General features: G+C 42.2%; 1 protein-coding gene across 4 annotated transcripts in view; it reads right to left on the bottom strand.

Moving 5' to 3' along the window:
- Wdr76 (WD repeat domain 76) overlaps nt 1-19,778 on the bottom strand; it is a 34,081-nt gene that overhangs the window by 12,312 nt on the left and 1,991 nt on the right. The window contains exons 1-9 of one of the 4 annotated variants that reach the window (XM_052722795.1): nt 18,308-18,385; nt 17,288-17,650; nt 14,164-14,256; nt 10,708-10,763; nt 7,927-8,053; nt 6,365-6,466; nt 6,225-6,268; nt 3,532-3,685; nt 166-321 (exon numbers count right to left, since the gene is read on the bottom strand). In XM_052722795.1, the coding sequence (XP_052578755.1) occupies nt 166-321; nt 3,532-3,685; nt 6,225-6,268; nt 6,365-6,466; nt 7,927-8,053; nt 10,708-10,763; nt 14,164-14,256; nt 17,288-17,650; nt 18,308-18,370 (1,158 nt within the window). In that variant the 5' untranslated portion in view covers nt 18,371-18,385. Of the gene's footprint in view, nt 1-165; nt 322-3,531; nt 3,686-6,224; nt 6,269-6,364; nt 6,467-7,926; nt 8,054-10,707; nt 10,764-14,163; nt 14,257-17,287; nt 17,651-18,307; nt 18,386-19,778 lie in introns of those variants that run through there. The other 3 variants (XM_052722794.1, XM_052722792.1, XM_052722793.1) reach the window with 3 other exon arrangements.

The raw sequence follows: 19,778 nt of genomic DNA, 5'->3' as shown, positions 1-19,778 counted from the left end.
TAAAGGTCAAACACAACTGATAACAGACCGTCTAAGGCTTGAACTTAGTCCCTAAACTGTACAACGAACTTCTCTCAATCTGACTGACACAGGAATCAAGCGTACCATTTCAGAAATATTCCAGAATATCAACTGATGTCAGGTTGTAAACACATTAACATTTACCTCTTCAAAAATGCCACTGGAAAAGTCCCCACATCGCAGCGTGCCATCGTAGCTCAGGGACAGTAGGTGGGCTGGATTGGTGGGTGAGAAGTAAAGACAGCTAACGGGCTGACTGTGGGGATAAAAAACATATACCTGATCTTCACATTGCTGGGTCTGGAAGAAAGTTGGAGGTGAGGGAAAAGACAAAACTAGTGAAAAATAGTAACGGTTGCTATGTCTTCATATCATTAAAGTATTAACATAGGAATTCTATTGAGTCTTTAGTCTAACTACACTCACTCTCCCAGACAGACAATCAGAACCTTTTAAGAGCATGTGTATGCGTGTACAACACAACCATATAGAGGCCATGACGCACATGTGTAAGTCAGAGGACACATTGCAGTAGTCAGCTCTCTCCTTTCACATGAATTCTGAGGTCGAATTCAGGTCACAAGCATCTTTACCCTCTGAGCATGTCACAGGCCCAGAATCAACAACTTTATATTGGAATTTTTGTTTCCTCATATTCAGTTTAACAATACCCAGCCACATTAATTTCACAAGTCCAGCTTTGGGCAACTAACAAACTAGCTTCTTCTTATCAGAGGCAACAAAACCCTGCATCTGCCAGTTGAGACGGCATGCACCAATGATCACAGCTACTCAGGAGGATCACCTGAGCGGGGAAATGTTGTAGGAGGTGGTGTTTATAGCTAGTCCAGGAAACACTGCAAGACCTCCCCTCAGGAAATAAAACAAAACCCTCTGGAGAGTTGGTTCAGCAGTTAAAATCATTTGCTACTCTTGCAGAGAACCTGAGTTGGACCCCCAGCACCTACATGACAACATATAACCATCTGTAACTCTAATGCCAGGGAATCGGTTCCCCTCTTTCAGGAATGCACCTGGTGCACACACATACAGGCAGACAAAACACCCATCAATGTAAAACAAAAATAAAATGTAAAAAAAAATTAATATAAAAAAGTATGGGTTATTCGCTGGGCAGTGCTGGCACACGCCTCTAATCCCAGCACTTGGGAGGCAGAGCCAGGCAGATCTCTGTGAGTTCGAGGCCAGCCTGGTCTACAGAGCGAGATCCCAAACAGGCACCAAAACTACACAGAGAAACCCTGTCTCAAAAACCACTACCACTCCCCCAGAAAAAAAAAAGTATGGGTTATTCAATACCAAGTGGTCATCTCTGAAATCATATACATAAAAGTGACATAAGAACTGAGTGAATTATATTAAGAAGATATATGCATATATATGTAATAACAACTAAAGAAATAGAGGCCATGAATTTGAGAGAGCAGAGGAGAAATTGGAAAAGTTGGAGAGGGGAAAAAGAAAGGGTAAAATTACTTTAAAAAAATTAAAAAAATGTAGAAATACAAAGTATGGGACAGTGAGATGACTCAGCAGGTAAAGGTACTTGTCATTAAAACATATATGCAGGCAAAACACTCATACACATAAAATTATAACGCCACTAAAGACACACGCAGGCAATACATCCATCTACATAAAATTATAAAAAAGATACTTCAGTTCTGAACAGCAATTCTTTTGTTGTTGTTTTGTTTTTGTTTTTCTGAGACTGGGTCTCTCTATGCAGCCCTGAATGGGTTGGAACTCAGTAAGTAAACCAGGCTGGACTTGAACTCACAGATCCACCTATCCCCACCTCCCAAGTGCTGGAATTAAAGGTGTGAGCCACCATACCTGGAGCTGATCTTTCTTTCTTTTTTTTTCTTTTAAGATTTATTTTAGAGCCAGGCATGATGGGTATACCTTTAATCCCAAGACTGGGGAGGCAGAGGCAGGTGGATCTCTGTGAGGTCAAGGCCAGCCTGATCAACATAGCCAAGTTCCAGGACATTCAAGGACTACATAGAGACCCTGTCTAAAAAAACAAAACAAAACTTATAATTTTATTTTATGTATACATGAATGTCTGGTACATGAAGAGACCAGAAGAAGGCATTGGCTCCCCTGGAACTGGAGTTACAGATGGTTGTGAGCTGCTCTGTGGGTGCTGGGAATAGAACCTGGGAACTCTGAAAGAACAGCAAGGGCTCGAAACAGCTGAGCCACTATCCAGCCCCATGATCATCAACTCTTTGGTCAAGCTTTTCCATTCTGAAATATTTTTTCCCTAAAGAGCTAGGGAACAAACCCAAAGCTTCCTGCATGCTGGACAAACACTCTACCAACTGAGCTGTACAATAACAACAAAATTATAAATACACAAACAAAAAGGTGCTGAGGATGTAGCTCCGTTGGCAGAGTGCCTGCTCAGCATATACAAAGCTCTGGGTTCAATCCCCAGAACAGTATAAACAAACCAGTCACAGCAGGTGGTCCTGACCGCCATACATGCACACTGTGGCACCAACACCCTAACACACACACACACACACACACACACACACACACACACACACACACACTTTAAAAAGTTAAACAGGCTAGAGAGATAGATGACTCAGTGATTAAGAGCTCTTCCAGAGGATTCAGGTCAATTCCCAGCACCCACATGTCAGCTCACAACAGTCTGTAACTCCAGTCCCAGGAGATCCAACACCCTTTTCTGACTTCTCTGAGCATAAAGCATGTAACGTAGTGCACAGGCATACATTAAAAAAAAAGAAGAAAGAAAACCAAACTCATAAACATAAACTTTTAAATTAAAAATAAAATAATATAAATGTTAAAAAAAAAAAAAAAAAACCTGGGCCGGGCGGTGGTGGCGCACGCCTTTAATCCCAGCACTCGGGAGGCAGAGCCAGGCGGATCTCTGTGAGTTCGAGGCCAGCCTGGTCTCCAAAGCGAGTTCCAGGAAAGGCGCAAAGCTACACAGAGAAACCCTGTCTCGAAAAACCAAAAAAAAAAAAAAAAAAACCTTTTAGGTGTCACAGCTTTAATCCTGGAACTTGGGAAGCAGAGGCAGGCTGAGCTGAGATTTCAAGGCCTGCCTAGTCTACATAATTGTCTCAAAAATAAATAAATAAACCAACAACAAAACATTAAGAAAATATTACAACATGAATATGGAGAAGCCATAACATTCAAATCATAGCAGACCCTATTTTGAACATAATTTAAAAACTTACTTTTCATATGCAAATTTTTTCACATATACATTAATGTCTCCTGCCAGATAATTTATGTCCAGATGGCTAAAGATACTCAAGCTAAAAATGTTAGTTCTATAAAACAAATTTAAATTCTGCCAGATTTCTAAAATTTGGAATCATGAAGCACACAACTACAAATCTCAGCAACATTTATAAATAAATGTTCTAGGCTATCCTCTTTAAGACAGTTCCTTCAGGCAGACTTTACATCATCTCCCAAAAGGCAGTGTCAACTTACCAAATCCCAAAGTCCGATTTGCCCAGACTTGGCCCCGGCTGCTACCAAGGTCCTCACTTCTGATGGATGGAGGGCCACAGAGGAGATGGCACCTCTGGTCACTTTACGAACTGTACCTTCACTGATGACCATACCACTTAAACTGGCTTTGTAGCTACAAAAGTTGGTAAGTTAAAGATAAAAACAATCTCAATAGTCCAAACAAGTAAAAAATAACTCCAAAAAGAAAAAGCACAGCTGGTAAATTCTGGCAATACCCAACTTCCTAATGACAAAAGACGCCAAATAAATCAAGGTTATCATTTTCCAACTATACAATTACTTCTGATAGTTTTAATGATATCAAAACTTAGGAGGCCAGAGTTAAAGCATGACATGACGGGGCTGGGGATGTGGCTTAGTAGGGGCAGCCACAGAGGAGGATGCTCTCTGTGCACACATACTTCATATGGGTTCATAGATTTTAACAAGAAAAGATTTTAAAGAAACAATTCAATAGTGCATAATAAAAACCATAAGGATGTCCCCACTGTTCGACTCATTAGTCCCATGTCAGGAAACCTAAGAAAACAGTCTACTTTTATGTATGCACTTACATACACATATGCACACACATACACACACACATGCCTAAACAGAAACTCCAAACACCAAATGGGTAAAAGTGTGCTATAATAAATGTGCAAATACCCACAAAAAAAGGCACAATGTGAAACTATATATATATAAAATGTGAATTCATGGGGGCTGGAGAGATGGCTCAGCGGTTAAGAGCACTGGCTGTTCTTCCAGAGATCCTGAGTTCAATTCCCAGATATCACATGGTGACTCACAACCATCCGTAATGAGATCTGGTGCCCTCTTCTGGCCTGCAAGCATGCATGTAGGCAGAATACTGTATACATAATAAATAAATCTTTAAAAAAAAATTGTGAATTCATTTGTTCAACATTGAATATATACTATCTACCAAACAATGTTAAGGGTGAGATAAAGTCACCTTCATAAAGTTTCTGCCCTGTGTCAGGCCAGGCCTACTACTGAAGGCCTGTAACCTTAGCAACTTAAAAATGAGCCTGACTGCATGCAGGCTTTAATTTTAATTTTCAACCTGACACTTGTGAAGAAAGACTGTCTAAAACCCAGTTGGTCTGGGGGCATGTCTATGAAGAATTATATTGATTATTTGATTGATGTAAGATCCACCCAATGTGGTTGGCACTATTCCCTAGGCAGAGAAGCCAAAATTGTGTAAGAGTAGAGAATAGGCAGGGTATGGTGATGCACCCTTTTAATCCCAACACTCTCAAGGCAGAGGCAGGCAGATCTCTGTGAGTCCAAGACCAGCCTGGTCTATATAGTGAGACCTTGTCTTAAAAAAAAAAAAAAATTAATTAAAAAACAATGGAGAGCCAACATACTTTTTTGAAATACCTAAAAGAAAGCAGGGCGGTGGTGGCACATGCCTTTAATCCTAGTACTAGGGAGGCAGAGGCAGGCAGATCTCTGAGTTCCAAACCAACCTGGTCTACAGAACAAGTTCTAGGACAGCGAGGGAAATACAGAGAAACCCTGTCTCGAAAAAACCAAACAAAGAATGGAGAAACCAAGCTGCACACAGCATGCACTCATTAACTCTTTCTGCTCTCGACTGTGACTACGTGACCAGCTGTTTCCAGCTCCTGCCATCTGGAAACTGCCACAGTGAAAGACTGTGACCTGGAACTGTGAGCCAAATACACCTTGTCTTCCTTGAATTACCTTTGTCAGAGTATTTCCTCGAAACAATGGAAAATTAAACTAAAACACTAGGCTACAGAATGAGTTTAAAGTGGCCTGAACAACTTGAGGATACTTCACCTCAAAACAGGGGGCTGGAGAGATGACTCAATGGTTAAGAACACTTGCTACTATTCCAGAGGACCCAGGTTCAGTTCCTAGCACCCCCACGGCGGCTTACAATCAGTTCCAAGGGATTGGGTGCCCTCTTCTGGTCTCTGTAGGCATCCAGGCACATGCACTACCCTCATGAACATGTAGGCAAAACATTCATACACATAAAAATAAGTATATTAAAATATAGAGCCAGATATGGTGGTGCACGCCTTTAATCCCAGTACTCGGGAGGCAGAGGCAAGGGTTTCTCTGTGAGTTTGAGGCCAGCCAGAATATGCAGTGAGACTCTGTTTTGAGAAAAGTAAATAAATAAAATAATATGTATGTCTACAACATAGGGCTAGAGACATAGCTCAGTGGTAGAGCACTTGCCTAGCACACTTCAAGTTTAATTTATTTAACCCTTAACACTATCAAACAAGTGAGCAAGCAAACAACTGCTAGCATAGAAACAGTAGGAATGGATGATGTTTTTCCACTACTTTCAAGGTTTCCTCTAATAGTATAAAATATGTATTGTAGCTTTTTTTAAAAAGTCCTATACAACATTTACTCATGTATTTTATGTATATGAGTACTCTGTCTTTAAGCACACCAGAAGAGGGCACCAGATCCCATTACAGATGGTTGTGAGCCACCATGTGGTTGCTGGGAATTGAACTCAGGACCTCTGGAAGAGCAGTCAAGTGCTCTTAACTGCTGAGTCATCTCTCCAGCCCCTATACTATAGCTTTTATACTGCTAAAAGTATAAAACAAAGGTCAAAAATAAAACAAAGGCAAGGAATTTTAACTTACCTTTTAATGCTAGATAGTCCCTCCTTGGTCCTCTCCTTACTTGTCTGCAACATTGGAAAAGACCAAGGACTAAGTTCATATATATACACAGAAATTTCCTTCGGTGATTCTAAAAGCTGTGAAAGCCTCTCAAGTGATACCTTGCTCATCTCGGCCCATGTCTTCAAAGATGCTTTGAACAGTTCATTGCTGTCATCCTGGTTTTCAGGAATCATTTCTAAGGGTCCAGGAGGTAACAAAGGCTATCAAAAAGAAAAGGCAAAAGATTGTTTGTCCTAGAACATAAACAGAAGAGCCAGGGTTCTGGTTCTCATTTTCACTACTTTCAACATCAACAACAGTGGCACATAGTAGGCGTTTAAAAATGGTTGGCTGCCTGGTCTCCAAAGCGAGTTCCAGGAAAGGCGCAAAGCTACACAGAGAAACCCTGTCTCGAAAAAAACAAAAAACAAACAAAAAAAAAAAAAAAAAAAAAATGGTTGGCTGCTAAAAACGTTGCATGGTGGTACCCACCTGTAATCCCAGCACTCAGGAGGACGAGGCAGGGGGATCATGAGTTTCAGGCCAGCTTCAGTTACATAATGATATTCCTAGACAAAAAAAGTCTCAAAATTCATGCCAAAGCCTGAGATGTATCTCACTTGGCAGAATGCTTGTCTAGGAAGCATGACACAAAGCAGTTACAGTGGATTATACTTCTAATCTCAGCACTGGGAAGGTGGAAGCAGGATCAGAAGTTCAAGGTCACCCTGAACTACATAGTAAGTTCAATGCCAGCCTAGGCTACATGAGTACCTGTTTTCAAAAAAGCTCTATCAAGGGATCCTCTTCATTTTCATTTTGTCATTTTGTGTATGTGTGATGTATGTGCATAACATATGTGTTCATGTGAATGTGGATGAACACACATATCACACATGCACAAGTCAGAACAGCCTCTGGTGTTGGTGGTCCTCATCTTGTTTTAAAACAGGGTCTCTACTGTTTGCCGCTACATACACCCAGCCAGCTGCCCACCAGTTTCTAGAGTTCTCTAGTCTCAGCTGCCCATCTCACTATGGAATTAAGTGCATAGTGCCATACCCAGCTTTACATGGGTTCTGGGGATTCAAACTCAGGTACTATTTGTACAGCAAGCATTTCCCCCACTGAGCCAGCTCCCCAGTCCAATCCTCATCAGTTTGATCATATATTACACAGTATTAAATGCTACCACTTATTACTTACTAAACCCTTAACATAATATAAAGACGCTTATGGATTCTACTTAATTTCATCCTAACAATATTCTATTGATATTTCCTTTGCTTTTTACTCTAGACACACTCTTACTATCTAGTTCAGGTAGCCTCGAACTATGTAACCCAGCTCTCCTCAAACTTGTGACAATCCTCCTACCTTAGCCTCCCAAACACTGAGATTACACATGTGATCCATATACCATTTTTTTTTTTAATGTAGAAAACTTTTTAATGAAGTTCACAAAGAACAAGTAATTTACTCCACAATTTCCTGTAGAAACATCGAGTATTACCCAGTGTTAACAACTCAACTCTGAAGTCTTATTAAGTCATACAATATCCAAGTATTAAATTAATAAAAGTGAAACATAACAAAAAAAACCCATCAGTCTGGTTTCAAATACTTTAAGTGTTTCAGTATTTGGTTAAGCTAAATGCACTGTATTTGCACTTTTTCTTACATTTTCTTCTTCTTCCAATGTAGGCTCTGCTGGAGCTGCTGGCAAGGGAACTCCCAAAGGGTCTACTTTCAACAATCGCATGGACCTTCGACAGCCAATCTCATTTTCTTTCTTCTTAGGCCTCTTTCTAATGGAGGAGAGGGGAAATACTCATGCTTTCTCACTGAATGGTAAAATGTATTTAGTAACTTGTTAAAGACATTTTTATTTTTATGTCTATGTATGTATGTGTGCCTGTGTGAGACGGTGTGCACCATGTGTGTGCCTGGTGCCCAAGGAGGCCAGAGGGCATCCAGTCACCTGGAATTAGTTATGGGTATCAATGAGTCACTGCTGTGGGTGCTGGGAGCCAAGCCCAGGCCTCCAAGAGGAGCAATATATGTTCTTGACCATTCAGCCTTCTCTCAGGTCCTGTACTTAGAAATTTTAATTTAAAGAACAAACATTTAGGAATGTGTACTTTAGGCATATTCACACACTGTACAGGAAAAGAAACATAGCTGCACTGGCTTTTTGGGGTGTGTGTGTGTGTGTGTGTGTGTGTGTGTGTGTGTGTGTGTGTGTCGTGTGCTTGTTTGTGAACCACATGCATACAGTGCCCACAGGTCAGAAAAGGGTATTAAATATCCTGGACCTAGAGATTCAGGTAGTGGTGAGCCTCTCAGTGTAATTGCAGGGAATCAAACCTGAGTACTCTGCAAGGGCTTCAAGTGCTCTGAACCACCCATCTACCATCTCTTCGCCACACTGATTTGAATAAAGTCTCAAAATAATCTAAACCGAAAAGCTTAATGTGAAGAAGTAAGAGCCACTAAACAAAGCATGTCACACACATCTGTCAGAACATGGTCAAAAGAATGACATGTGATGAACCATGTCCTGGCAAACTGTGAGAGCAGCTCCAGGAAAAAAGGCAGAGGTACATTTGTTCCCTGGATTGTTCTTAGATGTGATTTCGTGCCTCCTGTGACAAACATTTACATTCAATTTATAAGACATGTCTATTCTTGTTGAATGTCAGAACATAGCTATGGAAGCCAATCTGGTCAGTCAGTGTGCCCTGAATCTGGTATGGCCTTACGCCTTGCTTTCCTGCTTTCCCAGATATAATCTACAGTACGTGCTGGGCAATTCTGTTTCAATTACTCTGTCCTGAGAAAATTTTGGGGAAGAGCTGCTCTGTTAATAATTAGTATATGCTTACTGATGTTTATTTACATGTTTTTTTCTGACATGTAACTCAAACAACCTTCCCTGGATCATTGCTTTGTTATATTTGTGTATAAAAGTACACCGAAGGGTTGGGGATTTAGCTCAGTGGTAGAGCGCTTGCCTCGGCCCTGGGTTCGGTCTTCAGCTCTAAAAAAAAACTGAAGTAAGGTTGTCTACAACATTAGACTGTAGTCCGCCCCATTCTTTCAGGTCCTCAGATCCCAGGTCCAGCAGACAAGATCTGCATAGTTCAGTTAAAGTAGATACATATCTAATAGAATAATGCCAGGTATAGTGGCTCACACTTGAAACCCCAACAAATGAGAGACAAAGACAGGAGGATTTCCATGAGTTTGAAAACAGCCTGGGCTACATAGTGAGTTCTAATACACCCTGAGATACACTGTGAGTCCCTCTCTCAAGAGAAAAACAAAACAAAACTGGGGCTAGAAAAATGGCTTAGTGGTCAAGAGCACTTGTTATTGCAGAGGACCTGGGTTCAATTCTCAGCACCCACTTGGTGGCTTACAATCATCAACTCCATCTTGGGGACCCAAACCTTCTCCTAATCTACTCAGGCATCAAGCATGCATGTGATACACAGACATATATGCAGGTAAAACATTCATACACATAAAATAACTACATCAAAAAAAAAAATTGGCCGGGCAGTGGTGGCGCACGCCTTTAACCCCAGCACTCGGGAGGCAGAGCCAGGCAGATCTCTGTGAGTTCGAGGCCAGCCTGGGCTACCAAGTGAGTTCCAGGAGAGGCGCAAAGCTACACAGAGAAACCTGTCTCGAAAAACCAAAAAAAAAAAAAAAAAAAAAAAAAAAAATTAAAAAAAGAACACAGAATCTAATAAAATAATATGCAACCATAAAAGACTGAAATATGGCTTAGGATGTTATCTCAATGAGAAAATGCCTTTGGCCCCTAGTCTTCATGCACACTTGCAAATACATAAACACACACATATACATACACACATAGTGAATTCACTAAAAAATGTGGCAAAACAAAAAAAGAAAAAAGAAAAGGGGGTGGGAGGGGAAAGCTGAGAAAAGAGATACTTCTTAAATTACTTCCAAAAACTAATAAATAGCATTGATAGTGTAGCTCAGTGGTAGAGCACTTGCCTAGAATACATAAAGTTCGATTTGATCCACAGCAATATTAAAAAAAACCACTAAGCGTATGTAATAATTTACACAATCATATGACCTGCATGGGAATCTACTTCTGAGATCCCCACTCACCTAGGATTTCCCAGGCTAAGAACAATCAATGGCTGGAGCGCAGCTCAGAAGTAAAAAACACTCACCTATTACATGGGAGCGCCCCCCCACTTCCAACCCCAGCATGTGCCATAATCCTAGCACTTGAGAGGTGGAGGCAGGAAGATAAGAAGCTTGAGGCGGGCTGGAGAGATGGCTCAGCCGTTAAAGGCTAGGCTCACAACCAAAAATATAAGAAGCTTGAGGCCAGCTTGGGCTACAAGTCAATGTCTCAAACTTAAAATCCTCAGCAAAATATCGTGGTCTAGTCAACATTAAGCCCGTCTTTTACCTCTTTGATTCAGTCGGCTGGCTCTTCTTTATCATTCCACGAAGCCTTGCAGCTGACTGAAAAGCACATAAGATATTCGTTCACATAAAAATGCTACCATATAACTACACTGTCTACTCATTAAAGCAGTAAGTATTTGCTCCTATATCCAGGCTTATTTAGGAAATATAGATATTTTAAGATTCGATACTTATTCTTGGTAATAGACATGAGATAAATACCATAAATAATGAAAGCAAGCATATAACACCACCTAATATACTGGCATTCTGGTACCTTGAGCCAAGCTGCTTGTGAATTCACATGACTAAACACAGTATTTAATCAAACATACTATTACAGGGCCGGCAGGATGGTTCAGGAGCACAGCACTTGCCTAGAATGCACAGACTTGGTTTTAATCACAGCATTGCAAAAACAAATTTAAAAAACTAATAAGCAAAGTGAGATGGCTCACACCTATCCCAACATTCAGGAGGCTGAAGTAGGACACATAAATGTAGTAAGTTCAAGGCCAGCCTGGCTACATAGTAAGACTGTCAAAAAAAAAAAAAAAAAAACAGTAAGAGCCAGTGAGACGGCTCGATCCATAAAAACACTTGCTGCCAAGACTGATGACCTGAGTTCATAGGACCCACAAGGGGGCAAGAGAGAAGTGACTCCCGAAAGTTGCCCTCTGACCTCCACGCATGTGCCATGGCACTCGGGCACACGCAGGCACACCCATGCAGTCTGCCTTTCTCTACCTCTCTTTCTCAAAATTAAATGTTGTTAAGAAAATTAAAAAATAATAAGACATGGGCTGAGCATGGTGGCACATTCCTCTAATCACAGTATTTGTGAGGAAGAAGTAGGTGGATCGCTGAGTTTGAGGCCAGCCTGATCTACATAGTGAGTTCCAGGTCAGCAGAGTTACGTGGTGAGACCTTCTCAAAAACAAAAGATGAAACAGGTTCACATATAAACACATATAAAAGGTATACACTCCGGGCTGGAGAGATGGCTCAGAGGTTAAGAGCACTGACTGTTCTTCCAAAGGTCCTGAGTTCAATTCCCAGCAACCACATGGTGGCTCACAACCATCTGTAATGAGATCTGGTGCCCTCTTCTGGCCTGCAGTCATAAATGCTGTATACGTAATACATAAATCTTTAAAAAAAAAAAAGGTATACACTCCTACACATACATATACAAACCAATTCAATCTATAGTGCTGGAAACCTATTTGGACATTTTCCAGAAAAGTTATAGGTTATATTTTTCATAACTAAATTTACAACTTTTTTAAAAAAAGATTTTGTTGTTGTTATTTTTCTAGATAGAGTTTCTCTGTATAGCCCTGGCTATCCTAGAATTTGCTTTGTAGACCAGGTTGGCCTCAAACCAGAGGCTCATCTGCCTCTGCCTCCCAAGTGCTGGGATTAAAGCTATGTGCCACCACCGCTCGGCTTTAAGATTTATTTTTATTTTACATTTATGAGTATTTTGCCTGCAAAGGCCAGAAGAAGACATCCCCTAAAAGCAGAATTACAAGCATTTGTGAGCCACCACATGGGTGCTGGCAATTGAACCTCCACACTGTGGAAGAGTTCAACAGAGTCATCTCTCCAGACTCTCAAATTGTAGTTTTGATTAATTAAAATCACAAGCAGGCCGGGCGGTGGTGGCGCACGCCTTTAATCCCAGCACTCGGGAGGCAGAGCCAGGCGGATCTCTGTGAGTTCGAGGCCAGCCTGGGCTACCAAGTGAGTTCCAGGAAAGGCGCAAAGCTACACAGGGAAACCCTGTCTCGAAAAACAAAAACAAAAAAAACAAAAAAAAAAAAAAAAATCACAAGCAGACTATGTAAATTGTTTTCTTTCTTTTTTCCTGTGGTACAGGCTAGCTCTGAACCTGCTATTTAGTCAAGGTTAACCCTGATCTACAGAGTGAGACTTTGCCTCAAAAAAAAAAAAAAACCAAGGCCAGGTATGGGAGCACTGGAGAGAGGCAGAGGCAGGCCAATCCCTGGGACTCACTGACGGCCAGTGGAGTCTAACTGGCAGGCACCAGGTTCAAGTCAAAGATCCCGTCTCAAAAACAAGGCGGACGGCTCCTAAGGGACAATACCTGGATTGACCTTTGACTGCCAAACATCTACATACCAAAAGAGTGAAAAAAGATGCCTACAGTCAATTAAACATGGTAGTATCTATTAAGAAACATGAACCAGGCTGCATGGGGATATTACTCACAGGTAGAGCTTGCCTAGCATGTACAGATCCCTGGATCTGATCCAGCACAGCCAAAGAAAAAGAAAAAAAAAATACATAAATCAGAACATGATTCTTCAGATTTATCCTACATCTTCTTCTTTCAAAGAATTAAATATTAAGGGAGAGATGGCTCAGCGGTTAAGAGCACTGGCTGATCTTCCAGAGGCCCTGAATTCAATTCCCAGCAACCACATGGTAGCTCACAACCGTCTGTAGCAGGGATCTGATGCCTTCTTCTGGCATAAAGTTGTACATGCAGATAGAACACTCATACATAAAATAAATATATCTTAAAAAAAAAAATATTAACTCCATCTGGGAACCTCTTGGTTAATATATTTTTTTAAAGAGCTTTACAAGCTTCTTTTATTGTTCTTGTTTTTATGAGATAGTTTCATGTATCCCAGTTTGGCCTCAAACTTACTATGTATGACCTTGAAATATTATTGTGCAGGGGCTGGAGAGATGGTTCAGCAGTTAAGAGCACTGACTGCTCTTCCAAAGGACCTGAGTTCAATTCCCAACATACACATGGCAGCTCACAACTGTCTATAATGCCAGTTCCAGGAGATCCAACACACTCACACAGTCATACATGCAAGTAAAACACCAATAAAATAAAAAAGTATAAAAAAAAAAAAAAAAAAGGAAGAAAGAAAGTCTATTGTCCAGCCTCTACCTCTCAAGTTCGGGGAACACAGCATGCACCACCCACCAGCAGGCTTACAAAAGTGTCTCAACAGGAAACACAAAGAAAAACAAGCAGCCTTGTGGTGGTGGTGCATGTCCTTAGGCAGAGGCAGGAGTTCAAGGCCAGTCTGCAGTTTGAGCCACACTGGTCTACAGAGTGAGCTGCAGTACAGCCAGAGCTACAGAGACACCCTGTCTTGGATGGAGGAAGGAAGGGAGGGAGGGAAGAAGGAGAAGAAAAAAAGCAAAGCAAAGCAAGCTGGATGTAGTGGTGTGACCCTTTAATCTCAGCCCTCAGAAGGCAGAGGCAGACATGTCAATGTAAATTCAAGGCCAGCCTGATCTACACAGTGAGTTCCAGGGAGACTGTCCCAAAATAGGAGGAGGACAAAGACCACAAACCAACTGACCTTATACCAAGCATTGCCTGAATTTTGCCTTCCCTCATTTGAGGTGGAAAATTATCATCTAATTATCTCATCTTGGTTTTCATTTCAAACTCCATACATACCTCAGATAACTGAAGGGAAGCAAAAAAGTTTGCATTTTCTCTGATGTTCTTCAACCTCTTCCTCTCATAAGGTGACAATCCTGAAAAATCATCCTAGAAAATAGACAACAAAAAAATCTGTCACTTCACACATTAATAGCAAAAGCAACACACAAAACCAGATTCCTCGTTCTCTACCCAGACATTTCCCTTCAAACTGCACAGAACCTCTAATTATTTCATGTTATCTTAACAAACAGCTCATCATCTCTGCTGGACTGGATAGTAAGAGAATTGTGGTGGTACACATCTTTGACCCCAGCACTTGGGAGGCATGAGCAGACAGACTTCTATGAGTTTGAGGCCAGCTTGGTCTACATAATGAATTCCAGGACAGCCGAGGGCTATGTAGAAAGACCCCGTCTCAAAAAAAAAAAAAAAAAAGTAATCAAATATAAGCAGCCAAATGCCATGCCCTTACAGCAAACTATTTCCTAGCAGTCAAACGTTATCTTTAGGGCTGGAGAGATGGCTCAGCGGTTAAGAGCACTGGCTGCTATTCAAGTGGACCAGGGTTCAATGCTTGCCTCTTATAACCAGTTCTGATGTACCGACTACACATTACACTTCATCAAAATTAACCAAAGGGGATGGGGGGAGACACCACTGCTGTGGATGATTGTTTGATAAATAAAACACTGATTGGCCAGCAGCCAGGCAGGAAGTATAGGCGGGACTAACAGAGAGGAGAAAGGAAAGGACAGGAAGGCAGAGCGGGGAGACACCAGCTGCCGTCCAGGGAGCATCATGTAGAGGCAACAGGTAAAGCCACGGAACACGTGGCGACATATAGATTAACAGAAATGAGCTGAGTATAAGAGTAAGAGCTAGACAATGGTAGGCCTGAGCTAATGGCCGAGCAGTTTAAATAATATAAGAGTCGGTGTGTTTATTTTATAAGTGGGCTCTAGGACTGGCGGGGCTTGGCAGGCGCTGGAGAGAAACTCTCCAGCTACACACCACACAAGTTCCAACACAGATAAAAGACAAAATTCAAAGCCGTGGCACATAATCTCAGTACTACGGCGGAAGGTGAGGCAGGAAGCTACTACAAGTTCAAGGCCAGCACGGTCTTACATAGTGAGACCTTGTGGAAAAGAAAAAGTGTTCAGAAGCAATACCGTAAAACGGTTCTCTGAATAAAACAGGACATAAGACAGTATCCTGGGGGAAAGGCCATTTGAAATCTTTGGTTTACAGTGAAAGAAATTTTACAATTTTGCTCAAGCGTGGGCTGAACTTCTTACTTGAAGGGAAACGGTGTGTACATAAGTGTAGTGTTACTGAATCAAATCTTAATGTTCCAAAGTCAGTCAACAGGCAATGGAAGTAGGGGAAGGCTTAAAGGTTGTCTCTCTTTGAGAAAGGGTCTCCCTGTGTAGCCCAGGCTGGCTTCAAACTCTCCCCACCTGCCTCAGTCTCTGGCATTCTGGGAGTGCTGGCATTATAGGCATGGTGACCCATGGTGGTAGGGAGTGGCTGTATCCTCGGCCCCTCCATGAGGGGCTACAACTAGCTGAACAGCCAACAAAGCCAGCTGGAATGATCTTTTTTTAAACAGGCACAGCTGAATGCTCCACAATGGGAGTTGTTTGGCTTTGAGGATAGTCTTATACAACTAAAATAAAAGGTATCTGAGGACTAGAGAGATGCTCAGTGGGCAAAGTGGATGCTATGGAAGCATGAGGACCAGAATTCAGATGCCCAGCACCACATAAAGTCAGGCACAAGTCTATAACCCCACTGCTTCAAGAGTAGAAATGGCAGACACCAAGGAGGCTCACTGGCCATCCAGTCTAACCACAACAGCTGGGCTTTAGATTCAGTAAGAGATCGTGTCTACAAAAGAAAAAAGAACAAGTTGGGCTGGAGAGATGGCTCAGAGGTTAAGAGCACTGACTGCTCTTCCAGAGGTCCTGAGTTCAACTCCCAGCAACCACATGGTGGCTCACAACCATCTGTAATGAGATCTGGTGCCCTCTTCTGGTCATACATGCTGTATACAAAATAAATAAATAAATCTTTGAAAAAAAAAAAAAAAAAAAAGAACAAGTTATGGAGAAAAGGCATCCTCTAGCCTCCAAACCCACCCACATAGTGAGTGTGCACACACACATGCATACAGCACAGGGGCGCACACAGCTGAGTCTGTAAGTCACACAATTAGAAAGGGGATCATGAGAGGATAAAGAAACATCTTTCAAGAGACGAAGAATAGTGAGAATAACAAAACTGATTTAATAAGAAAGCAAAGGTGGTGGTGGCGCACACCTTTAATCCCAGCGCTTGGGAGGAAGGGGCAGGAGGATCTCTGTGAGTTCAAGGCCACCCAGGTCTACAGAGTAAGTTCCAGGAACAGCCAGGAAATTTTCTGAAATCTCTGTCTTAGAAAATAAAAAAGGAACTAGCTGGGCGGTGGTGGCCCAGCCTTTAATCCCAGCACTCGGGAGGCAGAGCCAGGCGGATCTCTGTGAGTTCGAGGCCAGCCTGGTCTACAGAGTGAGATCCAGGACATGCACCAAAACTACACAGAGAAACCCTGCACCAAACTACACAGAAAAGCCCTGCCTTGAAAAACAAAACAAACAAATAAATAAATGAAACTATAGAAACAACCAGGCAAAGTGATACATAACTTTAATTCCAGCACTTAGAAAAGGCAGGTGGATCTCTGTCAATTCGAGGCCAGCCTGGTCTACAGAGCTAGTTCTAGGACAGGCTTCAAAACTACAGAGAAACCCTGTCTCAAAAAACAAAATAATAATGATAATTAAAAAAAGTTTTTAATTAAAACTAAACTCAATAAAATTTACATTAAATTAAAGGGCTTGCAAGATGGTTCATCAGGTAAAGGTGCCTGCCATCATCATCTTTTGATTCCTATGACCTCCACACTCATGTCAGGGCACATACATGCATGCACACTCGTGTGCAGACACACACACAAGCACATGCACACACAAAACATTTTTTTTTATTTACATTAGATAATAAAACAGATTTTGCTGGAAATCCTTCACCACCTTAGCCTTCAGAACTTCTCATTTCAAAGTGAAAAGATAATGAGAACTAAGCACACTCTCACCAGGCCCGGGACGCCATCTTCATCGCTGCTTCCCATGTCCACACTGAGAGGCACGGATTCTTCGGTGCTCTGGAGTTCCAGCTTGGATGGCTTCAGCAGAACGGGTTCTGCCTTGGAAGACACGGCCTTCATCTCTGAAGTTAAAACCTTTCTACACGTCTTCTTCCGGTCAGTCTTCTTATGAGCCACTGCATTGTGAGAATTACTTTCAAACGGGGATCTGGACAACTTAAATAGTGCTAGCTTGGAATTGCTGAGCGAAAATGGGGAAAGATAAACCTTAGCTGTTTTCCCCAAAGTTATAGTCTGTATTGGTCTCAAAGAAGTATAAGCACTACTTCCAATTTCTTTATATTCATTCACCTATTGGGGCAATAAAAGAAAAGAGTATTAGTAATCCCAGATCCTACGCTCCTTACAAGACACTAAACAAATCTGTGTAAATAAGTCTAATTCCTACTTCATAGTGACAACATGATTCAAACTGATGGCCTGTTAGGAAATTTTTCCCTCCTCCAAAACCTGGATACTTAACTCTCTAACCTAAACGGAATTACTGAAGGCACATTTCTTTACCGTAAGTCTGTAACTGAAGTAATTAGGCCAAAGGTCAGATTCAAGTTAGCTATAATTGCTTAAAGCTGACAGTGACTGCTGCAAAGCAAAGGCAGGGAGTCGGGGAACCGACCCCAAGACCCATCCCACGGTTTTGGAGTTGTTTGTTGTTGTTGGCGAAGGAGAAGGGGTCTCACTACCAAGCTCTGGCTGGCCTAGAACTCACTATGTAGAACAGGATGGCCTCAAACTCAAGAGGTCCACCTGTCTCTGCCTCCCGAGTGATGGGATTAAAGGCAAACCTACCGTTATTTCTGGAGTTGGTAGGAAACTTTCCTCAACACTTAACGATCTTAGTTTCTTTTAAGAAAAAAAAGAAAAGAAAAAAAGGCAGGGATCACAGCTTTTCCTTGGCGCCAGGTGCCAGTGTCTAGCAGATCCCTCCCAGGCCGAATCAGGTCTCACCTGCACCTGGGCACAATGTCTGGAGGCCGCCTTTTCCTCACTCTCAGCGTTGGACCCAGACATCTTTCTGCCCCTGAGCAGATGGGCTCTTCCCGCTAAAATCTAGGCGGGATTGGGCGGGGCCCCTCGTGACGTGGGCGCCCCGAGGGCGGGGCCTCCGCGACCCGGGAGGAAGAGCTGTCTGTGCTCACCGGGGCCATAAGACCTTTCGGCGCATTTTTTTGTTTTGTATCCTCGATCATCACCGCTCTGCCCATTCAGACAGGCTCTACCACTAAACCTGCAGCTCACCTCTCGAGCTGGACTGGCTGACAGAAAGCTCTAAGGATCCGCCCTGTCTTTACCCCCTAACCTAGAGAGCCATCTCCCGGGTTCTGGTTAATACAGCCTCTCTCTATGTAGCCCTAGCTAGCCTCCTAATCCTACTGCCTCAGCTTCCTAAATGCGGGTTCCAGGATCCCAATCAACACTTAACTGGATTCAGTAACATTGAGGCTAGTAGTTCCCGAGATCTTGCTTTGAAAAATACTGGTTCTTTAGCTTAGAAAAACACCATACCGCTGCTTTGCAGCATGACCCTGAAAAAGATCCATACCCTCATAAATGCCATAAGGATAGGAAAACAAATGAGCATAAAAACCAATCAACAGCCTAGAAAGAAAATCACACAGTCGGTAGGTAAAATGCCTGCATTAGGACCTGAGTTTGATTCCCAGAATCCAAACTAAAAGGCTGGGGTTATAATCCCAGCATAGGCAAGGCAAGGCAAGTTGAGTTTTGAGGCTCCATAGCTAACCAGACTAACCTAAACACAGAGCCCCAGGTCCAAGAAACACCATCTCAAAAACAACAGGGGCCAGAGAAATGACTCAACAGGTAAGGACACTTGCCACACAGGCCAGTGGTTTTATTTTGATTCCCAGAGCCCACACAAATGCAATTTCTCACTGCTGTCCTCTGATCTTCATATGAACACCAAGGCACACCCCCATACACATCAATAATAATAGAAATAAGACTTCTTTAAAGGTGGACAGCTCCTGAGGAAAGACAGCCAAGATTGGCCTCCGGCCTCCAAGTGCATGCACGCACACAAATGCCACAACCCTTTCCCCCAACCACCGAGATGTGCACACACCACACACACAATGTCAACATTCAGCCTTTACTTCTGCCCACTTCCTTGCAATACTACTACTGGAAAATTACACCTGACTGCTACTGTTTTCTTAAATCGTAATTAGGGGAGCAGCTAAGCATGATGGCGTATGCCTGTCATCCCGAACTTGGGATGGGAGGCGCGTGGATCAGGAATTCAAAGTTGTCATTAGCTATAAAGGCAGTTCAAGGGAGGTGACCCTGTCTCAAAATAAGGGAGAAGTAAAGGGGGAAAAAGTAAGCATTTGTGTTGCTTGTTTCTAATAGTTGATAATGCTGGTTTAAACTGCACATGACAGACTGGCGGTGGTGG

Source organism: Peromyscus californicus, unplaced genomic scaffold (assembly GCF_007827085.1).
Source record: "Peromyscus californicus insignis strain IS unplaced genomic scaffold, ASM782708v3 Scaffold_7__1_contigs__length_154581171, whole genome shotgun sequence".
In the NCBI taxonomy this organism is placed as follows: Eukaryota; Metazoa; Chordata; class Mammalia; order Rodentia; family Cricetidae; genus Peromyscus; species Peromyscus californicus.
The sequence above is the reverse complement of the archived record's forward strand: the minus strand, read 5'-3'. Positions and strand labels throughout refer to the sequence as shown.